The 22,956-nt window shown below is 39.3% G+C and overlaps 1 protein-coding gene across 1 annotated transcript in view; it reads left to right on the top strand.

Annotated features, from left to right (window-relative positions):
- LOC140917643 (connector enhancer of kinase suppressor of ras 2-like) overlaps positions 1 to 22,956 on the top strand; it is a 463,215-nt gene that overhangs the window by 118,305 nt on the left and 321,954 nt on the right. Inside the window, exons 3-5 of the mRNA XM_073360900.1 lie at positions 3,642 to 3,844; positions 7,589 to 7,676; positions 22,535 to 22,576. Of these exons, the coding sequence (XP_073217001.1) occupies positions 3,642 to 3,844; positions 7,589 to 7,676; positions 22,535 to 22,576 (333 nt within the window). The remainder of the gene's footprint in view (positions 1 to 3,641; positions 3,845 to 7,588; positions 7,677 to 22,534; positions 22,577 to 22,956) is intronic.

The following is a 22,956-nucleotide window of genomic DNA, read 5'->3' as shown; positions in this document are numbered from 1 at the left end:
CTGATAATTATCAATGGTATGCTGGCATAGTTCTTGAAACAGGATCATATTCTGCTCTCTTTTATATCAGTGAATGGGATTGATCAAGGGTAACTGAACACATTTTGGTCTAGAAGTTCTTTAACCTGTGATCTTTCAGCTCCCGTTTTTAGTCTTTGCAGCAATAGCATAAAATTATTTCCAGTTGAAATTGATATATTTTTAAATTTAAAGAAGGAAGGGAGGGATACTTCAGAGTTTAGAATCAAGATATATCTCAGGGCTGGTCTAACTTAGGTCAACTTACAACTGTAGTGTATACTACTTCAATTATGTAGATAACATAATGTAGGTTGACTTACAGCCGTGTCTACACCTCCCTGTGTCCATGGGAGATGCTCTCCCGCCGACTTACCGTACTTTTCTCAGGGAGCTGGAGTACAGGAGTCGATGAGAGAGCGCTCTGCCATCGACTTAGGGGGTCTTCACCAGACCCGCTAAATCAATACCACTGCATCGATTGTAGCAGTACCGATCTAGCCATAACTATAGACCTAATAATGCTCATGGAAATGCACGAAAATAGTATATACTATTAGTCTTATCTGGAGGCCCTTTTTATTAATGGGAATGGTTTGCTGTTTACAAAACACTAAAGTCAGATTCTTTAAAGTTGCACACAGTGTAAAATGGCATAATTTGGTTTTAGCAGTGTACATAGAGATGGGCCATATGAGTGTTTTTTTTCTTTCCGTAATGAAGAGCAGAGCCAATGAGTTTCATTTAATGAATGAATTAATTGATGCACCTGGTTTTTTGGTGTATTCTGGCACAGTGATCCCAATTTAAGATCAGAATAAATTGAATTGTATGAGTTAGTATATTGGGATTTTCACAACACAATACTTCCTTATGATACTGTAACAGTCATTATAATAATTCCACCAGACAGTTGCTACAAAATGATAAGTTAAATTGTGTGGTGGTAGGTTTCTGTGATAAAGCCATCTGAAAATTAGGTCATGTTGGGTTCAATTGATTCTCTTATCTCATTCCTGTGACCAGAGAATATGTAATTAGGATCATTAGTCAATTAAAACACCACTGTGCAGTGATTGTGTGAATTATTACCTGACATAAGGCTCCCTGAAGCTCGCTTTTACTGTTTCGTAGAGTTTTCTACATTTCATTGAGCATTGTCAAAGCCTGCATTTTAATGTAATCATCCTCCCATTTCTGCCATTCAGAAAAGGTGTCAGATTTCACGTACAGATTTCTAGTTCTGAATTTTAGTTTCTGAGTGAATGATCAATGTTGGATGTGGATTTTTTCATTCTGTTTTTGATGGAGGGAATTCTCAAACATCAGAATAAGAGCTCTTACCTAGTTTGTCAGTCTAGGTGTCTTCAGGTCATTCTTATGAATCTGTTGCCATGGTAGTTTTACTTTGTGTAATGACTAAGTGAAACTATTTCCCCTCCTACTGTTCTTGTAAACTGCTGGAAATGGTCCAGCTTGATCATCACTACAAAAGGTTCCCCTCCCCCCCCCCCCCCCCCCCCCCGCTCTCCTGCTGGTAATAGCTCACCTTTCCTGATCACTCTTGTTACAGTCTGTATGGTAACACCCATTGTTTCATGTTCTCTGTGTATATAAAATCTCCCCACTGTATTTTCCACTGTATGCATCCGATGAAGTGAGCTGTAGCTCACAAAAGCTTACGCTCAGATAAATTTGTTAGTCTCTAAGGTGCCACAAGTTCTCCTTTTCTTTTTACGGATACAGACTAACACGGCTGCTACTCTGACACTGTTCACCTACCTTGTGTCTCGTATCCTGGGACCGGCACAGCTACGGCACCACTGCAAACATCTTTTTTTAATTTGTCTATTTTGCTAGTTAATCTTTAATGTTTATCCATATCCCGTTGTGTATTTTGACATTCTTGCAGGGTAGGTCTGGGTGAAAAGAATGCATTCTGTCGCCCAACAATTTGTGTGTGGGGTGTGTGTGTGTGTGTGTGTGTGGTTTTTTTTTTTTTTAAATTGGAGCACATTGCAAAAAGCTGACTACCAAGATAAAGTATTCCCTCTCCATTTAGGTTGCAGTCCACCCCAGCAGTTCAAATCCCTTTTCTAACAGTCAACTTTCTGAGGAAGGATGGTCTTGCAGTTAAGGCACAGGCCTGAACATCCAAGTAAACCTAGTTGAATCTTACAAAACAGTGTTCACAAACATTTGTTTGGATTCCACATGTCTGTTTGGTCCAGACTTCTTTTGTGCTTTTACCCTAGCTATGAATATTCACACAAACAGGTTTCTGTTCTCACTAATATTTGGGAAATATTTGTACAAATGTGTCTATTCTCATGCAAACAAGCTATACATTATTAACTGTGCATTAGTATCTGTGTTCCTGGTTTAAAAGTTTGTTTCTGCTCTCTGAGTGGATAATAATGCCACATGACATAGAGGACCAGTCATACACTATACATGATGAATAGTTGGAATTAACAGTGGATAATCAATCAATGTTCTGAAATTTGTTCACAAAAACAGTTTAAACGGTCCTGAATAGCAAATTAACTTGTAAGAAGAAAAGTCTGAATTACAACAAAAAAAGCTAAATTAATCAGATTATTTGCAGTGAGCAGTTTAACCAGCTGTAGTGTCACATACAAAATGGGAAATGACTGCGTAGGAAGAATTACTGCGGAAATGGATCTGGGGGTCATAGTGGACCACAAGCTTAATATGAGTCAACAGTGTAACTCTGTTGCAAAAGAAGTGAACATAATTCTGGGATGTATTAGCAGGAGTGTCGTAAGCAAGACACAAGAAGTAATTCTTCCTCTCTACTCCATGCTGATAAGGCCTCAACTGGAGCATTGTGTCCATTCAGGAAGGATGTGGACAAATTGGAGAAAGTCCAGAGAAAAGCAACAAAAATTATTAAAGGTCTAGAAAACATGACCTATGAGGGAAGACTGAAAAAATTGGGTTTGTTTAGTCTGGAAAAGAGGAGGGGACAAGGAGGAGGGAAAAGAATAATTGTTCTTAAACTCTAAGGAACGGACAAGAAGCAATGGGCTTAAATTGCAGCAAAGGAGGTGTAGGTTGGAAGTTAGGAAAAATTTCCTGTCAGGGTGGTTACGCACTGGAATAAATTGCCTAGGGAGGTTATGGAATCTCCATCATTGGAGATTTTTAAGAGCAGGTTAGACAAACACCTGTCAGGAATTGTCTAGATAATACTTAGTCCTGCCATGAGTGCAGAGGACTGGAATAGATGACCTCTTGAGGTCCCTTCCTGTCCTATGATTCTATCTTATGTCATCCTAAATAAATTAATGTCTTTGACCCTCTATTTCCACCTCTGTAAAATGGGAATAATGCATTTATTACTTACCTACCTTGGAGAGAGGCTGTGGGCTTAAATGATTCTTGTGGCTGAAGTGCTTGGAAAGGAAGGGCCCTGAAAGGTCAGCTGTTAAATACTCATGATCTACTGGGACAGTTCATCAAGTCCTGACTTGCCTTGATTTTGCTGTGTTCAAGAATTGAGTGAATCAATGCAAGCTGCAAATGTTTCAGCTCAATATTCTGTGGCTTAGCTATCTGCTTTAAACATGTTGTGTGATCTATTTTTTTCTTTCTTTCAGAACTATGGTTTAGAGACAGAAAATCTGAGAACACTCTCTCACAAGCTGAATGCCTCAGCCAAAAATCTTCAGAACTTTATAACGGGTAGAAGGAGGAGTGGCCATTATGACGGCAGGGCCTCCAGACGACTGCCAAATGATTTTCTTACCTCTGTTGTTGACCTGATTGGTGCTGCCAAGAACTTGCTAGCCTGGCTGGACAGGTAATTTAGAGCTTTTTAATTCTTACTCCCTCCCCCCCCCCCAGTAATTCTTTTGCCCTGTTTGTTTCTTTTTCTCTTGTTCTTTTCTCTTTCTCTTGTTCTAATATTAGAACTGTAATTATAGGTTTTACTTTGTAAATGTTGTTATATACTTGAGTTCCAGGCTGACTAGGCCTGGGTCAGGAGCCAGCTGTGGGATTTTTGGAGTCTCTTTTGGGTCCCCCCAGGTTGACGGTGACCTCTGTGAAATTAGCAGTTTAAGTCTTGTTCCTAGTGAATGTCACTAGTGAATGTTCCTCGTGAATGACAAAAATTGCCACCACAGATGGCAGGATCATTTCTATTTCAGAAGGGAGTATAAGGGATAAATTAACACTGAAACTGAGTTTCCTTATAACCAGAGCAAAGAGTGGTTCTGACCATTCAGGGCTGATGCAAATTAAGAGGAGTATAGGGAAATTTGACTTGCTGTTATCCTGCTGCATACTTGTTGTTGGATAATTTCTAAAAGAAATTATACCACTTGCTTATCCCTGGAAACTCAGAGCTTACTAGTTGACTTTTTGTTAACAGTAGGGGGCAGGTTCATACATTAGTCACTCTTGTCACATTAATTACTGCTTGGTGAGAGAATGCTATGATTCCTCATTGATGAATTAGGAATCAGTTTACAAAGTAACTCTCTGCATGAACTGTGTTTTAAAATATTATGTATGAAATACTATATTTTATGCACACACTGCATTTCTCTCTAGAAGTGAATAGCTTAATTGAAATCTGAAACTATTGTGCATATAAATGAATGACATGACCATTCTTCACAAAGCTTGTTGTGACCCTGATGACCTTCTCTGACCTAATGCTAGCAATCAGGATCTCCTGGGATGTAATCTCATCAGTCCTTATAAGCCAAATTGGTCAGATCCGGACAGTACTTGGAGATTCCAGGGAAAACCCAGGTCCCGCAGGAGTTGAGTTAGTGGCTCAGTAAATGGCACTCATCCCTCTCAGTTAATACTGAACTAAGGCTATAGTTTGCTCTTAAGGAGCAGTGTGCTGCTTGATGTGCTATCTTTTGGATAAGCCATAAAACTGAGGACTTGACTGCTGTACTTATTATATCTGCTCAGTGCTGAGGCATATCAAACATCTAAGGTACTAGAAGCATGCCACGTACATCCTGTAGTCACACACTGTTCTACATGGGGTTCCTCAGTTTCTGCACAGCCTGCACTGTACATAAATCCGGAGTGTTTTGCTCTGTATCTGATCCCCAAAGTGCCTAGTTCTTCATGGTTCGTGGTCTTTTTGTGAGGTTTCAGAGTAACAGCCATGTTAGTCTGTATTCGCAAAAAGAAAAGGAGTACTTGTGGTACCTTAGAGACTAACCAATTTATTAGAGCATAAGCTTTCGTGAGCTACAGCTCACTTCATCAGATGCATATCGTGGAAACTGCAGCAGATTTTATATATACACAGAGAATATGAAACAATACCTCCTCCCACCCCACTGTCCTGCTGGTAATAGCTTATCTAAAGTGATCATCAGGTGGGCCATTTCCAGCACAAATCCAGGTTTTCTCACCCTCCACCCCCCCCACACACAAATTCACTCTCCTGCTGGTGATAGCCCATCCAAAGTGACAACTCTTTACACAATGTGCATGACAATCAAGTTGGGCTATTTCCTGCACAAATCCAGGTTTTCTCACATCTCCCCCACCCCCATACACACACAAACTCACTCTCCTGCTGGTAATAGCTCATCCAAACTGACCACTCTTCAAGTTTAAATCCAAGTTAAACCAGAACATCTGAGGGGGGGGTAGGAAAAAACAAGAGGAAACAGGCTACCTTGCATAATGACTTAGCCACTCCCAGTCTATATTTAAGCCTAAATTAATAGTATCCAATTTGCAAATGAATTCCAATTCAGCAGTTTCTCGCTGGAGTCTGGATTTGAAGTTTTTTTGTTTTAAGATAGCGACCTTCATGTCTGTGATTGCGTGACCAGAGAGATTGAAGTGTTCTCCGACTGGTTTATGAATGTTATAATTCTTGACATCTGATTTGTGTCCATTTATTCTTTTATGTAGAGACTGTCCAGTTTGACCAATGTACATGGCAGAGGGGCATTGCTGGCACATGATGGCATATATCACATTGGTGGATGTGCAGGTGAACAAGCCTCTGATAGTGTGGCTGATGTTATTAGGCCCTGTGATGGTGTCCCCTGAATAGATATGTGGGCACAATTGGCAACGGGCTTTGTTGCAAGGATAAGTTCCTGGGTTAGTGGTTCTGTTGTGTGGTATGTGGTTGTTGGTGAGTATTTGCTTCAGGTTGGGGGGCTGTCTGTAGGCAAGGACTGGCCTGTCTCCCAAGATTTGTGAGAGTGTTGGGTCATTCTTTAGGATAGGTTGTAGATCCTTAATAATGTGTTGGAGGGGTTTTAGTTGGGGGCTGAAGGTGACGGCTAGTGGCGTTCTGTTATTTTCTTTGTTAGGCCTGTCCTGTAGTAGGTAACTTCTGGGAACTCTTCTGGCTCTATCAATCTGTTTCTTTACTTCTGCAGGTGGGTATTGTAGTTGTAAGAAAGCTTGACAGAGATCTTGTAGGTGTTTGTCTCTGTCTGAGGGGTTCCCCCTTCTCTTACCTGGCCAGGAGGAAGGGGATTTGCACTGGAAAGGTGGATGGTTGAAATCCTAGTCTCCTGTTTAGTAGATATATTACTCTACTTGTGCTCATTTGAGAGATCGTGTTGCACTTTCTCCAAAAATAGGGATGTTAACTCTGGTGTCCTGCCCAAAATCCAACTTCAAATAATTTATGTTCTTACTACCTATAGTTATTTCAAATGCATACATTATTCACTTCCCCTCCTAAAAGTTGTTGTTCAGTGTTGCTGGTGCAGAATGGCATGATTATTGTGAGGTGATTGGCATTTCCATGATAAATGAGTTTACCTCTACAACAAATATGTCTTCTAAAGGGCTCTGGGACTCAAAGAAAAGGAACGGGTATTATAAGCAGCTTCATTTTATATACAATACAAAGAAATTAGCTGACCTGGTTCAGTCTAGTTTAATCAAGTAAAGTTACCAACCCTAACAGTCTGTTTTAAAAGCTGTTTGTCTTGCAAGCAAAAAGCCCAGCTTGAAGTCGCATATTGTCAAATATTTCAAATTGAAATAATCAGAGCAAATACTACAATGACCTGATATTACTGTGTTTTTAAATGGATGTCAAGAATGTCCAGGGCTTTGCATGGGCAGTTTTAGGTGTGACATTTCCTTTAGATGAAATTTTAAAAAAAATAAATACTGCTACTAATTTTCAGTTGCTGTGTGACTATAAGATCATTGTCATTTTTAGCATCATACCCTCTTTGGTGTAACATCCATTCCAGTAGGTGAAGACAGCAATTTCTGAATTTGTTACCATATGTAAAATACACAGGTTGATGATGACAGCACTGACCAATATGGCAGCTATAGTACAAGTTAACTCACAGAGAATAAAAATCTTAATTCTTTTTAATGTGATATAGTGACTGTCTAAATCTGACTGACTCTTGAAGTTTCTGTTGGAATTCATTGTTGTACCATTTCGAATTAACAACATCCCAGCTTCTCAAGTGCATTATTTAGTGTTGTGTTGACTGTAAATATACATTACAAGAGGTACAGCTCAGTAACACAGATTGATGAGGTCTCCTACAAATTTTTTGTCCCTCTCTGGCAGGTCTCCATTTGTCAGTGTGACAGAATACTCACTGCTGAAAAACAATATTGTTCAACTGTGCCTGGAATTAACAACCATTGTGCAACAGGTAAGAACAGGTTTATTGTGTGCCATACCTAAATCACTTCCACATTGCTGAAGAAATTATAAAATATTACAAAAATTGTTAGAAATGTGTCACCTCATCAGGAGAATTTGTGTGCGTTTTGGGGGAAAGTGCGGGTGGAGGGAGGAGGTATGTGTGTGCAACATCTCAGTTGCAACTACAGTAATTATTTACCAGTAATATTGGGAAAGAATTTTTGTATTTTAATTGTTTTCAAGGATATTGATGGGTTTTCTCTCCCAAAAAGTAAATACAAATTATTGCGGTATCTCCAGTTGATCCTCAGTTCATCTTCACATTTTCCTCCCCCAACATATTCTATTCCCCTCTTTCCCTGATTTCCAGCATATGATTCCTTGCTGTATGCTTTCTTGTTGCTTACCCAACTGATACATATTAGACTTGAAGTTTTTCATCATAAATCAGATGGCCACTAGACCCCTAATCATTTTGTTGTTGTTCTCTGAAGTCCCAGCAATTAGTCAATATATTTCTAATAAGGTGTCTAGAATGTAACACACACCATTGCATGTTCCCTGCTAAATGTTGTCAAAGATAAGCTAAAAGTGGATGCATAGACAAGAGCTAGACAAATACAGTAGAAGTATATATTTATAAAAGTCATTGTAAATGAAACCTGCCAGTTCACTTCATTGATATTCATGACCCTTTCATTTGCAATTTGAAGTATTCCTGTGAGCAAGACAAAATTTCCAAGAATGTTCATAGACAGTGAAAGCATCATGATTACTAATGCAGCATCACCAGAGCAGGCAGAGAGCACAGATAGCAAAGGAGGATGCACATTTTGCCTTGTCCATACCTGATTGGAGAGGGCAAAGCAGCTGCAGAAAATGTTATATAGTTAGAAGATGAGTGTCATACTGGCATATGGACAGCAAGAGATTGTCACTTGGAGCCTAGCAGTTCAAAAGTGTCTAATCTAAATTAAATAAAATCTGTAGAAAAGGTATATTTCTGATGTAAATGTAAAGATTTTAGAAAGGGCTCATGTACTCTTAACCTCTGAGATTTATTTAATAAAATGCACTATTGACTTTCTCTCCTTAAAATTCAAATTGATTAAATAAGCAAGAACAGATTTAAAGAGTTGCACTGCTAAAACCACACAAGGAAGTCATCTGACTGGGTGATACAACAGCTTTTCAGACACACTGATACATTTTGTTGGTACCTGGTTGACATAACCTAGGATGTCATAGCTAGATACAGAAAAGTAAGTGTGTTTGTATACAAACACAGTTCTACAGTCATTCTGGAAGTGATTAATAAAATATGGAGATCAACAGTCATTATTTAAACTTAGAAAATATGTGGATTGCAATGTTGTGCATTGTTTCCATGGCAATCATATGCTTGTGATTAAATGCTGTTTCCCCTCTGAAAATAATTGGTTTGCTGTTTCCCCTCTGAAAATAATTGGTATCCTCTTGATATACAAGTGCAGCAGGAACACTGAAGCTCTAGAGCAGTGGTCCCCAAACTTTTAATCGGGAGCAGGGACAGGGCTCTGGGAGCGGGGATGTGTATAGGGGTAAGGGGGCTGGGGCCACAGCTGGTAGTGGGGGCAGAAAAGACCCTCGGCTGGGAACTGAGGCCTGCAGCTGCAGCCAGGTGTGGAGCCCTGGGCATGGGGCCATCAGCCAGGACCTCGGGCACAAGGCTAGCAGCCGCGGCCAAGAGCAGATCCCTGGGCACAAGCCCAGCACCCGGGACTGGGGCAGGAGCAGAGCTGGGTGCTGCTCCCTCTCCACCCCCTGTGGGCGTTGGTCTGGGCCCAGCTGCACCACCCCAAATGTTCCTCCACACCTCCTAGGGGGGCGTGCCCCACAGATTGAAGACCTCTGCTCTAGAGTAAAGTCTGAGTGCATAAGTCTGATTTAGTGCTCATCTCACTCTTCCTTGGTCTCACTAATTCTCTATTAGCACCAAGGAGGAGGGAGATAGTGGAAAATAGCATTGCACAGATCCACAAAATAATCATAGCTGAATATCTTGCTATTGAGATCCCATTGTTGTGTTAATATGTGAAGATGATGCATCAGAAAAACACAATCTTATATAAATATCATAACACACTATTAGGACACAGTGTTGATAATATTTTATGGCTCTCCAGTGACTCAGTAACACTTTATCTTTACAAAGCAGACTGCCATAGCTGTAGAAAAATGAATCCACCAAATTAATCCAAATCTGTTGACCTGGAAGGCATACTGCAAAGCCTATCTATTTTCTGTAATGTTAGTGTGGGACAAGGGTATAACAGCTCATATTCTTAGGGAAGAAAGGGTATTTATGTATTTTTTTCAACGTTCTGGTTAGTTAATTTTCCTTTGGGCTTTGTAGGTCCTACTGGATCCAGTATAGTTTTATTGTTCGTGTACAGCAGTAAGATATCTTAAAGTTGCTTAGAGCCCACAATAGGTGCTTTTCATGTTTGTTTTAATTAAAATAAACAAAGTGCTGTTCGAAATAGTATGTTGTTAAAGCACACTAAGGAACTTTTAGTGTACCCCAGGAGGGTCTACACAGAACAATTAACGTGCAGCACGTTAGCGTACTTTAGAAATCACTCCCATGGTGATCATTACCCCACCCTGTAGTAAAGCCCCTAGATAAGTTAAGTAGATTGAGCTACTTCAGTAACTGGTGTGTGTGTTCCATGTCATGAACCATTCATTTAGCTCATTGTGGAGTCCTCTCCAAGTTGCAACTTTTACCAAAAAAAAAAAAAAAAAAAAGCGGGGGGGTGGATACCAAAACTGGACAAGTATTCTTGTTGTGGTCTCACTAATACAGTATACACAGGTAATATCACTTTTGTACACCTACTTAATATACCCCCATTCTAGACATGCAAAAATTGTGTTAACCCTCTTAGTCACAATATCAAAATGGGAGCTTCTGTTCAGTTAATTAACAGTGATCCCTAAGTACTTTTTAGAGTCACTGTTTTCCAGGATACAATCCTCTATACCGTAAAAAAATGCCCCACATTCTTTATTCTTAGATGAGTGACCTTGCCTTTGGCTGTATTAATGCATGCTACTTGATTGTTCCAAGCTTGCAAAGGGTCTAGAGCACGCTATCAGTTGCCTGTCCTTATTATTTATCACACAACCAGTCTCTGTCATCTGCAAACTTTATCACCATAATTGTACATTTCTTCCAGATTATTGATTTAAAAAATTGATTAGCGTTTGGCTGAGCATCAATCCTTGTGTGCCCTATGAGGAACCTCCCCCCGCCCCCTACCCCCAACACACACACACACTTGCTGAAGAATCCCCATTAACAATCACATTTTGAAATGAAAAACATTTTGTTCTAAGCATGTGTATTTGTAGATTCAGGACTAAATAGAGTTGTTCATCTTATTTGTAACTTGCCTTTTCTCTTTCTTTTTTTCTTTATTTTAAATAAATTCAGTATTTTAATCAATTAGAATGGTGATGGCATGAGGTACTTTGGCAGGGGTATTCTGCATGATGCAAGAGCTGGTTGATACCTTGTTTGAATGTGGACATATAACACTACTACTATTTTGTAGTTCTCTTTACTTTACCATTTTATAGAACAGAACTAAATAATGTGTATTCTATGATATAAAAGCCCCAAGTTAAAACTCCACCTTTAAGCATGTCTCTAATCCGTTTTTTGACAAGAGATAAATGTGACACTTTAGCTATCATTTATTTCCTAAGTAAAATAAATAGACTGAAACCCTGTGCATGTTAAACCTTGTGGTCAAAAAGAAAATAATTCACCATAATATTCTAAGTGTAATGCTCTCAGTGGTCTTAAATGCTTATTTAAACCAGACAGATGTAGAAAAAGCCTTACATTTTAGAAGATATACATATATCCCAATCACTATTAAAAAAAGAACATCTTTAAATTCTAATATAAACTTCAGTATGCAACATAAGCATAGACTCTTTTTTTTTTCTCTAAAATTAATTCATTCTGCTCTACAAAACAGAGAAATTTTCAGGTTTACTATACATACAAGTCCTTTAGTCTTTGACCTGAAATAATTGTTTACTCAGAGTGAAGCTTACATTGTATTTCTGACACCTAAATTAAAGGAATAATTTTTATTGGAACATTAGCTCTAAAGTGAAACTCTAAGCCTTGCTCTGATCATTTTGTTGTCTTGGTACTTGAAGGGTTAAAGGGAGGCAGTATTTAATAAAATGGATATTCTGTTTGAAGTATGTTTAAACTGGTAGGAAAAAACTGCCTTAGGCATTGCCAGCCACACTAATTGAATACTTTTTGTACCGTAGGAAAAAAAAGCCAGTATGAATACAGAAAAAACATCAAAGGGATACTTGACCATGAAGTGCAAATAGAAATTCTTCTATATCCCTAAGTTCTTTGGTTTTCATCTTCCAGTTTTAACCTTTTTTTTTTTTCTTGTACTGAAACTAATTTTTTCTCAAAACTAATGGGGGGGAGATGGGAAATAGGGTTGGTATAGCTACATCGCTCAGTGATGTGGATTTTTCACACCCCTGAGTGACATAGCTATACCAAAGTATGTAGCGTAGACCAAGCTTTAGACAGGCTTCCATGGCTGTCCCTACACTTTGCTGGGGTCTGCTGTGGTCCCTGGAGCAGCCCAGAATTGGGCTATCTGTGCTATGGTTTCTTTGCTGTGCCTCGTAGGTCTCAAGAATCTAGATGAGTAAGAAGTTTTAGCTGTTTGTTATTGGAAAAGAGGAAATGTCAGACTAACTCAATAGAAGAATTCAAAATTTGGAAAGGAAGGAAGTTTCTGATGCTAACAGGTGGAATATTATGTTATTATTAGCTAAGTTATGGAATATTATCTAGATATTTGGTCTTGATAAAGAATTTAGAACAAATTATTTTGTGTTAGAGCTGGTCAAAAATGTTCATGGAGCAGTCTTCTGTTAGAAAATGAGATTTTTGTGAAAAACAAACTTCCTCTGGAAACACTGATTTTTGTAGGTCCATAATGACATTTTGCTGTTCCTAAAATTTCTGATGTTCTTATGATGTATTTAGCTTTGTAAACAGAGGGAGTTCAAAGACCAGACACTAAATTGGAGCAAGGCATGGGGCAGTACTAGGCCAGGGAGACCCCGCCCCTCAGCAGTTGCAGGCCTGTTCCAGTGGTAGGACAGTTAAAAGGACACTGGAAACCCAGGGGCAGGGGGAAAAGGAGTTACAGGCTGTACCAGCAAGTGGGGCTAATACCTGGAGCTATGGGAAGAGTGATTACAGACTTGGTAAGGCACTCTGGAAGCTGTGATCCATATACCCCCCTCCCCCCCCACTTCCCGGTTTGAGTTGGGAATCGAAGAACGACCTCAAAGGAGGGGACGTTGTCCCTCTGGCAGACTATGCTGATACTGCGAAAACTGTGACCACACCCCTAAAGGAGCTATAGCCCAGAAGGAAGTAACCCGGGGCGTGTAACTTGAGATGGACCAACAAGTGGTCCAGACACTGCAACATCTCTTTAGGATCCTGAGTCAGGATCCAGTGGAATGGGAGGGCCCTGCTCCCCCCCACAATGCTGTCATGACAGAACCCCAATGGCAGAAGAAGGAATACACAGGAGGGAGAGGCTCTCCTGTATATGACTCATCAGGGCCCACTCTAGAACAAGCCTATGGAAAAGAACGGAGGAGCCACTGTGTGATCACTAGACTAGCTGACTGTTGAATTGACCCACTTCAGGGAGGTATTGAGCTTGATTCTTCTCTGATTGGTTTGACCCTTGTGCAGCTCCATCGAAAATAATGGAGTAATTCGTGATTTATACTCGTGTAACTGAGATGAGGTTCAGTCCCATGTGATTTCTACTTTCTTTGTGCTTCACTTTTAAAGGTAGGGAGCCTTCTACTTGCCTGTTGGGAGCAATGCGGAATGCCAGTTTAAGATGACTACTACAGAAAGTAATATATTGTGTGCTCTCTCTTTGTAGCAATCATTTTAAGACGCCTGTCAGTACTGTTTCCCTTCCCCACTTCTGGGCAAGCAAGCAGAAAAGTTCCTGCATTTAAAGGTATAGCAGACAGAACACAGAATCATGACATTTACATAACTGAATACACCATACTTTTATTCCTTCTGAATCTGGTTCTACAGCATAGCTAAATATTGCCTTGACAGCTGACTGGCCATAGCGCTACATGTTTCAAAACAATATATAGTAAGACAACAGAAATTGTTGAGGGAGAATTTTCCAATTTAATCATCTTGGGTAGTATTACAATTCTATTTATAAAGTTTCTGTTGCTTGCTTGCATATAGTGTTGTCGTACTGAGCTCTTTTCATTTCTCAAACAGTACTTGGATTCCCTCCAGAAAAAGAGACCCACAAAAGGAAATCTCAGTGAAAAGATGCAAACCAACTGCATGAATGTAATGGTTTGATTTAAATGCATGGTTTGGCTTAAAATAAGAGCCTCCTAAATTGTTGCTCAGAATTCATAGTGAGCTTTTTTGTAGTTTCAAACTGTGTGGTTGAAATTAAAAAATAATCACTTTCATCTATGTTCACAATTCCTGGTTCAGGCTGGAGCCAGGAGCACGTTTAGTAAAGTACAGACCACGACAGGGTGACTGTTTTTGCAGAATTTATGCTCTGACCAAAAGTGGGAAGAGGTGGAATTTTAATGACTGTTTTCATATTCTTTCTAGTCCAGTTTCTTTGGCTTAAGAAGCTTGCCTGAGCCTCCCACTACTTAAGTCTTCGTGACGTGCACAGTCATATAAAATCAATGATTCTCATGAGGTTTCTTTCATTTACAGAACTGTAGAGGGCAAAAGCAGTTAAGTTAAGAAAATCACACCAAATTTTCAATAAATATAAAAAATTTAGCAGACCTATTTAAAATATATAAGCAGAGTAAAAATCAAATTTTATAGAAATCATATTGTAAAGTATAGATTTGGGACTGAATGAGAAGTAGGCCATTTTTTAAAAAAGTGCAGTTGATACAAGTCAAAGCAGTTCTCACAGGTGATTGAATCTCACACAGCATTTATGTAATTTACAAAGCAAAATAGTAGATTTCTTTTAAAAATATGTATTCACCATTGCACTTTTAAATGGACAGCACTTTTATTTTCCATAAAAATTCTGTGCAGTTGGTGCAGCCCCATAAAGCCATGTTCAAAACATGTATTTGATTGCCTTCTGTCACACACAAAATTGACAATGTGTGATTATGTCAGGCTGTTGGTTCATTCATAAGCAACATGCTGACATTTCAACCCAAAGAATATATCATTTAAAGTTTAAGGAAAAGGAAAATGTTATTTAGAAATTTTATGTTTGAGGCAGATGTCTTGGCAGGTATAACTATTTGAAATAACTCTTTGTGTGGAAGTTGAAATAGACTCTTTTGGAATAACTGCATTCACACACAAGCCTTCGTTGTACCAAAGTGTGTGTGTTTAAGATAGTAAAGTTCAAAGATTCAGCGAATTCAGCCTTCAGTTTTACTGTGCATAAAAAAAACATGCTTCTGACTTCTGCTGGCAAATGGGGGCATCTTCCCCAGGCACATACAATCTTGAAAAACATATATTTGGTCTCAAACCTTTAACATAGAATTTACAGGCTGCATGAATAAGAATGTAACTTCTCTTGCTACAACCAGCAATGTCACCACTATAATTAAGGTTGTCCCATTTTTCCCTTTAAATTCTTTATTAGAAGGTAGTGAGTGCAAACACATTTCTGTAGTGTTTTGATTGAAACGTAAAGCTTGAAGCTAAGGTCTATAATGGGGATAAGATTGGTATTTTGTGGAAAGCTGTCATAAGTTACTTAGCTATTGTATTTTTAAGAGAATCAATTGCATATAGCTATTTTTTTAAAACTCTGATCTAAAAACTAGACATATAACTGTATCTTTTCTTCCTGAAGGATACCAAAACACTTAATTTTGCTGATTTTGACTGGCCCTTGTGTAGGTGCAAAAGGGGAGAGTTCCCAGAGCAGAGGCCAGCCACAGTTGTCATCACTGCATTTGTAACCCACACGTCTTCTGGGTGTGGTGTTCTGTCGCATCTAGTGGCACCAAGACCACTTAGAGTTAAATGATTCTGCTCTAGAGCCTTAACTAAGAGTCACTTGGCTTTTAGCTCATGGGGTAGAGGCTCATGTACTAAGCTCCTGAGGTCCTCGGTTCGATCCAGGGTCCGTTGGGGTTACACATTCACTAGCAATACATGCCAACTCAGGAAGGGCAACAGGGAAATATCCCTTTTTACTGCACTTACACCACCCAGGGGAAGGGAGCTCAGGCTCCACCTCCTCCTTAAGGGGTGCAGCGGTATCCCAACATCACCTTCCCATTTGGGAGCTCCAGAAAGAGCTGTGCCCCAAAGCAAACTGATTATACAAAGATCCACCAATGAAATACTGCCATCTCTGTCGCAAAATATGGCACAGAGCACAGAAACTCTACACAGCATGTCAGAACAAGAAATGAAAAATAATGTAATTTTCTATGGGGATTTAAAACCTATATTAATACCAACTTGGGAACTGCACAAATTCCTCTTCAGAATAAAGGACACTAATGAATAGTTAGTTATGTAGATCTCCCAAGCAAATAACTTTGATTTAATATATATATATATATACATTCATTGTTCTAAAAGATGAAAAACTGACCTTATTTTAGTGTGACGAAGCACAGCTAAAGAAAACTGTTCAGGTCTACTGGGCGTATGCGTAAAATTCTTTTTAAAACCAGCATTTTTCATGTTGTCCATCTGTTCCAGCAAGTCAGTTCATTAATATATATACTTTAAAGGTACATCATTACCTCTCTGAGTCAGAGACGTGGTATATTAAGATATAAGTGTGCATGTGGATATGTACTCCATCCTACATACTGAATATTTTTTAAAGCAAATATAGGTAGTACACGCTTGGGAAAAAAAATGCTATTGATTCACCAGTGAGTTCCAGCTGCTTTGTGCTGCTCTAGCAAAGCAAAGCAGCCATAAACTCAGTCAAATCATCTAGGCATATGGCTCCTTTGTGACTCCAGAGCATACTGATTAATCTAATCCAACACTGCAAAAAGTACTGTAATTCCAGGTATTCACGTTTTCTGCAACATTAGCCCTTGGGCTGCAATTTTCCATCTTTGGGCTGTCACTATTTATTTTTTTTAAAGTTTGAGCAAAAGGTCTTGAGTCACTTTTGAGTCATAGGAGTGTAGGAAAAGACTATTATTGTCATTGGAAGAGGACTACAGGAAAAAAAAAGACTGAATTTTGAAACTTGAAATTTTGCACAATCACACATTGAAGTGTTTGCATTGCTTAATTTGAATAGGGTTGGAGATGGAGATATTGTTATAAGCAACTGAAAAAATAATAGTTATTATACTCACTAGGCAACTGCCGAGTATTTGGGGAGTGGAAGAGGTTATTTATTTTTAAGTACCCTGTCTTCTCTGTGACAGCACGGTGCACATTCTCCCTGCTTGATGTGACCTGACTAAGGTAGCTGTTTTGCTTCTGGGACAAATTACTTTTAACTTCCCTCATTCATCTTATTGAAAGACACCTAAATCCTGCAAATGTGAAAACCAGCAATGTCACAGATAGGAGAAAATCATAGGCACTGGAAAAAAAATTCCTGGATCCCCTGTTTCAGGTTTCATTTCATTCTGCCAGTTGTAAGCTTTATTTAGGTTTTTAAAAAAACCAAGCTTTTTCCAGCCCTCGACCTGCAAGACGCATATTTTCACATTAGTATACGCACTATGTACAGGACATTTCTTCAGTTTGTACTGGGACAGGATCATTTTCAATATACACTACTACCCTTTGACCTCTCCACGAACCCACCGAGTGTTTTCCAAAGTCCTTACTGTGGTGGCAGCCCATCTTCGCAAGCATGGGGTCATGATATATCTCTACTTAGACGACTGTCTAATCAAGGCTCACACTCAGGCAGAAGCCGTTGCAGTTACGCACCAGACAATGTCGCTCTTCACCAGTCTCGGCCTACAAATAAACTCCGAAAAGCCCACACTGACTCCAATCCAGAAACTAGACTTAATCGGCATGTATGTAAATTATCTAGAAGCAACAGCATCAAAACCTCTTCAGAGATTCACTGTTCTAATGAACCTCATCAATACCTCAGTGCACAGCCCAAGGATATCAGCCAGGACCTGTCTTCAGCTACTAGGTCACGTGGCAGCGACCACATATGTGGTGAAACATGCCAGACTACACTTATGCTGTTTGCAGGGTTGGCTCAGGATGGTGTTCACACCACACAAACACAATCCAAACAAACTTCTGAGTATGCCAATGAAGGTCAAGGACTCATTACAATGGTGGACTCAACCACACAATATCTGTGCTGCTGACCCTTTCCTTCAACCTCCTCCAGAATTGATAATCACAAGGGATGCCTCTCTACTGAGGTTGGGTACCCACTTAGTCAAGCTCACAGTACAGGGAAGAGGGTCTCCTTCTGAATCAACACTCCACGTCAATGTACTGGAACGACACGCAGTCTGCAATGTCTGTGCACATTTCATGCCTCTGATCAAAGACAAAAACGTACAGATCATGACGGACAAAGTAGCCTGCATGTTCCACATAAACAAGCAGGGAGGAGCGAGATCACACTCCCTATGGATGGACTTCATAAAATTCTAGACATAGTGCATACAACACAACATAACCATATCAGCCACCTACCTGCTGGGGTCTCAGAATGTCATGGCTGACACATTAAGTCGAAGGTTCTCAAATGACCATAGTGGGAAATCGACACCTGCATTATCCAGAGCATATTTCAATTATGGGGGTTCCCCGCAATAGACCTATTTGCCACAAAACAAAACAAATGTCCAGCTTTTTGCTCCAGTGTGGGTCTTTTGGGATCAGGATTCAGTGACGACGCACTTTTCATACCATGGCATGCACCCCCGCCTATATACCCCACAGGGACTCCACTTGAAGAAGAGAGGGTTACTCAACTTGTGCAGTAACTGAGGTTCTTTGAAATGTGAGCCCTTGTGGGTGCTCCTGTACCCACCTTCCTCTTCTCTACTTCGGAGTTCTAATTAATTCCTCTGCGGTAGAGAAGGAACTGGGGCATGCAGATGGGGGATGCAGCGCTAGTTAATTGCTGCTGCAGGTCCGAGATGGGGAGAGTGCATGTGTGGCCCAGCCAGTTACTGCTGTCAAAATTATCCAACTAGGGGCAAAGGGTGTACAATCAGCTCAAGTGGAGTACCCACAGGGACTCACATCTCCAAGTACCTCCATTATTGTACAAGGTGAGTAACCATCTCTTACCTCTACAGTCTGCTCACAAATTTATCTCTATCAACATTCTAAATCACCAGAAGTTTCAAGCAAAGAAAATATTATTTTCCCAAATCATGTTACTGGGCTAAAGTACAGGATGAACAATAGTCACATCTTGACCAGTGACAGATTTAAGGGCCCACGTTTAGTGAACCATCAGTGTTAGTAATAAGGAAGTGGTAATCTCCTGTTTCTAACGGGATACAGCAGTTTGGGCCTACCACTTGTTTACGCTGAAGGTCCTTTACACCATCCTCCTAGAGTAAAGGGACCTTGAAGTGGGTGTCAGTGTAGTAAAAGAATAAAGTTTACATTCAAGGAAATATATCTGACTACTTTCAAGAAATTATATGCAGAGCTGATTATGTAGCTGTTGGACTGACCTTTTCTGCTGGAGAATGAAAAATTCAGATGAGTTGCCAGCCATGTTGAGGCATCCCAGGCCCCTTCATGCTTCCCCAGAATCCCAATTTACTTCAGCTGTATAGTAGCAAAATTTCTTTCTCTTTCTCAGATTTTATCTATGCCATCTTCATTCCACAATTGCTTCTCTCTCTTTTTGGGGAACCTTCATGAGGTGACATTTTCAAAACTGGTCTAATTACACCAGAGGGGAAAAAATTGGTTTTGAAACGTGTATAGTCTTATCTGACCCCAAATGTTTTGCTTGTCCTATCAGTAGGATATAAAATGGTATTTTATGGCTTGTGCAGCATGCCTGTGTCCATATATCTTTATGCCATGCTGTTCAACATTACTATCTAAAACCAATGTCTTCAGCTTCACAAGCTGAGCACGTAACTGCCTGGTATTAATATTGTATGTAACTCTGTTGGGCAGAAATCTGGTTGCTCTGAAGCGTATTGTCATGAAAAGAGAGGTGAAGACAGGGCTGTTTCATTGTTATGGTGATGGATAATTTGATCTGACCTGCAAATATTCAATATTTTATTTTTTTATAATTAGGGCTTATGTTCTCCCTAAGCTCTATTCTTGGAAATCAAAGTATGTGCTTGGTCTAGTGAAAAACACTTAACAGACCAACCACCTGTAATGGGATGCAATCAAAGTGCGAGCTGAAGGAGTAGTAGCCTTTGACCAAGAGTGACAAGTTTCATTTTCCTTGCTATGATAAGTGAGCTAAGAAGTGTGAATGCACTTCTTAAGTATTTAGAAATCTACTGTCAATACAGATTTTGATCCAGATTGTGGTGTTCAGGCATTTGTTAGAGTAACATGGAGCCACTCTGTCACAGGGAGCTTGGGGAGGGATTGCTCTTTAGGGGGCCTGATCCCTGATGTGTGCACATGTTGCACTAGCCCTTGGGAAGGAGAAGCCTGCTCCTTTCTGTGGGCCCTAAGTGATGGGACTACAACTGTTTCTGATCCATGAAGAGGCTCCACAAGCCCTTCCAAAATGTTCCTGTCTCTTGTTCAGTTATACAGGATCTTTATTTCCTTTTCATATCCAAGATAATCTATTCTCTTCCTGTAAGCAACTCCCATCCACCCAAAAAATAAATAGGTACATTTTATTTACCTCTTTGTGGTCATTTGCAATTATAACATCTTTGCACTGAATAAAGCTGACAGTCCCCTTCTTTCCTATCCATTTACCATTTAAGAGGCAATGCCAAGTAGTTTAATTAGGGTCAGCATTTCACCTACCCTAAAATAAGATGGTGGAGAATTCATGGATTCTATTAGAAAAAAAATCTGTCAACAAGAAATATGAAAACTAATCCCTGTTGTCACTATTTTCAGTGGCAACCTCAATTCCAGTGCGAGCAAATCCTGCTGGCTTTGTAAACCATAACATCTCTGCTGTCAGGGAAATGACAGAGAAATGCAACTCTCTTCTAAATGAAGAGCATCACAAATCCAGGTGCAAGTAATTCCACTGTGCTATGTTTATGGTTGAGTGCATTAAAGATTTTCTTTCTTTTTTTTTCCAGAATAAAATAGGTTACATCAATCATAAGATAGTATGGTTGTGCTACATTTTGACTTGTAAGAGCAACATTTTCTAAGTAGAGGAAGTGTGTCATCTAAATGTGTGCCCACAACTTTGCCTTCACAAATATTTCTTTTGCAAAAGACCAGTTGTTCACAAAAACAGTTTTAATATGCACAAACCACATAGAAGATGGAGGGCTAGATTTGGAAGAACAAATATGTTTTCACACACATTTTATCTTTTCCAGGAGCAAATGATTGAGTTTTAAATGCAAAATTAGAGGCCACTAAAAAGAGTCCCTAACAGTAATAAGTACATAAAAATAGATTACTCTTATCTCAGCAGCGTCACATGTCTTTCCAACATAGTTTGCCTCACTGTATGCTAAACTCAAGCTTAGATACTTACTGTGGTTTGTGAAGAATTATCTGTGAGACAATCTCTCTATTAAAATGTAGTTCTTGCTAAGAAAAAGGATTGAGAAACCCTTGTGTACCCAAAACGATGGGCAAAAAAATTATGGCTTTTTTTGAAAAACTGACCTTAGAAGTAATGTGGGGTGGTTTTTATATTGTACTATAATATCTGTGGTATGAGTTTCTTTGACATAATTAGGTTATAAGGTCGTGGGGGCAGGGGCCATCTTTTTGTTCAGTGTTTGAATAGTGCCTAGCAAGATGTGATCCTAGTCCCTGACAAGGGCTCCTAGCAGCTATGTTAATATAAATAATGAATAACAATAATAATCTGCTTTTGTTTCACAGAAATCTGTAAATATAACTCAAGATGGGATATCTGCCTTTTCACTTGTAAATGTCCAAAAATATAACAAACTTGTTGTGATATATAATGCATTTGAGCTCAAAGCAGAAGACCCCTGATTGTCAAATATGGTACCTGCAATCTGGTGAAGGTCAAACAAGACTTAAAAAATTATGTCTATTCCCTGAAATACCTTGTCTTCCCATCATTCAGTCATGCCATCTGGTACATATTTAATAATAAATAAATAAAAAGTGGGCGGGGTGGGGGGTACTCACTGGCTGGGGACCTGACACTATAGTCTTTACTAAAGAAAAAGTATTAAAGTCGTCAACTTTTTTTTGCCTGATTGAGAACTTTAGGACTAGGCCATGTCTGTCTAGGTCTAAATGGTCACTAACATTTACATGATAGTGCATTTCTGCGTACATCTCTCTGCTTATATTAATGATCTCTTTTCCCCCGATACAGGTGCATAGTTCCCATTACAAAGAACAAAAACTATAGCCCTATAAATAGAATAGATCCCTAAGGTTAATGAGAAGTTACTGCAGTGAAGTTTCCCAGAGAAAACAGAATAACCTTTAGACATTCATGTAAAGCCTGGAGAGATGACTTCGCTCTGTGTGTGTGTGTGAATGCAAGAGACATATTCTAACAGTGTAAAGTGTTAAATTATTACTAAAAAGAAAAATAATAGTTCATGTGTGTAGGGCTAACATTTTAAATCTCACACATGGTTTTTTTTTCTTTGCTATAGGATTGCACAGTATACGAAACAGAAAATAAAATTCTTCATGTGGTAAGTAATCTTATTGTTCCTCTTTTAAACTATGTGCAGCTATATATCTCTTCATTTCCAAGACTTACAGTACATTTTTAAATCTAGTGTAGGAAAATAAGGAATTTGGCAGTGGCAAATGGTAATGGATGACACTAGTCGCTAAGAGTTTTGTAGATTATAAAATCAAAAGGGATCATTATAATCCTCTAATCTGACCTGTGTAACCCAGGCCATAGGACTTCCCTGAATTTCTGTTTGAACTAGAGCATATGTTTCAGAAAAGCATGCAATCTTGATTAGATTTTAAAATTTCCATTGGTGGATAATCCACTACAACCCTGGGTAAATTTGTTCCAATAGTTACTTACCTTCACTGTTTAAAAATTTGTACCTTATTT

Source organism: Lepidochelys kempii, chromosome 9 (genome assembly GCF_965140265.1).
Source record: "Lepidochelys kempii isolate rLepKem1 chromosome 9, rLepKem1.hap2, whole genome shotgun sequence".
In the NCBI taxonomy this organism is placed as follows: Eukaryota; Metazoa; Chordata; order Testudines; family Cheloniidae; genus Lepidochelys; species Lepidochelys kempii.
Note: the sequence above shows the minus strand (reverse complement) of the source record. Positions and strands in the feature narration are given on the sequence as shown.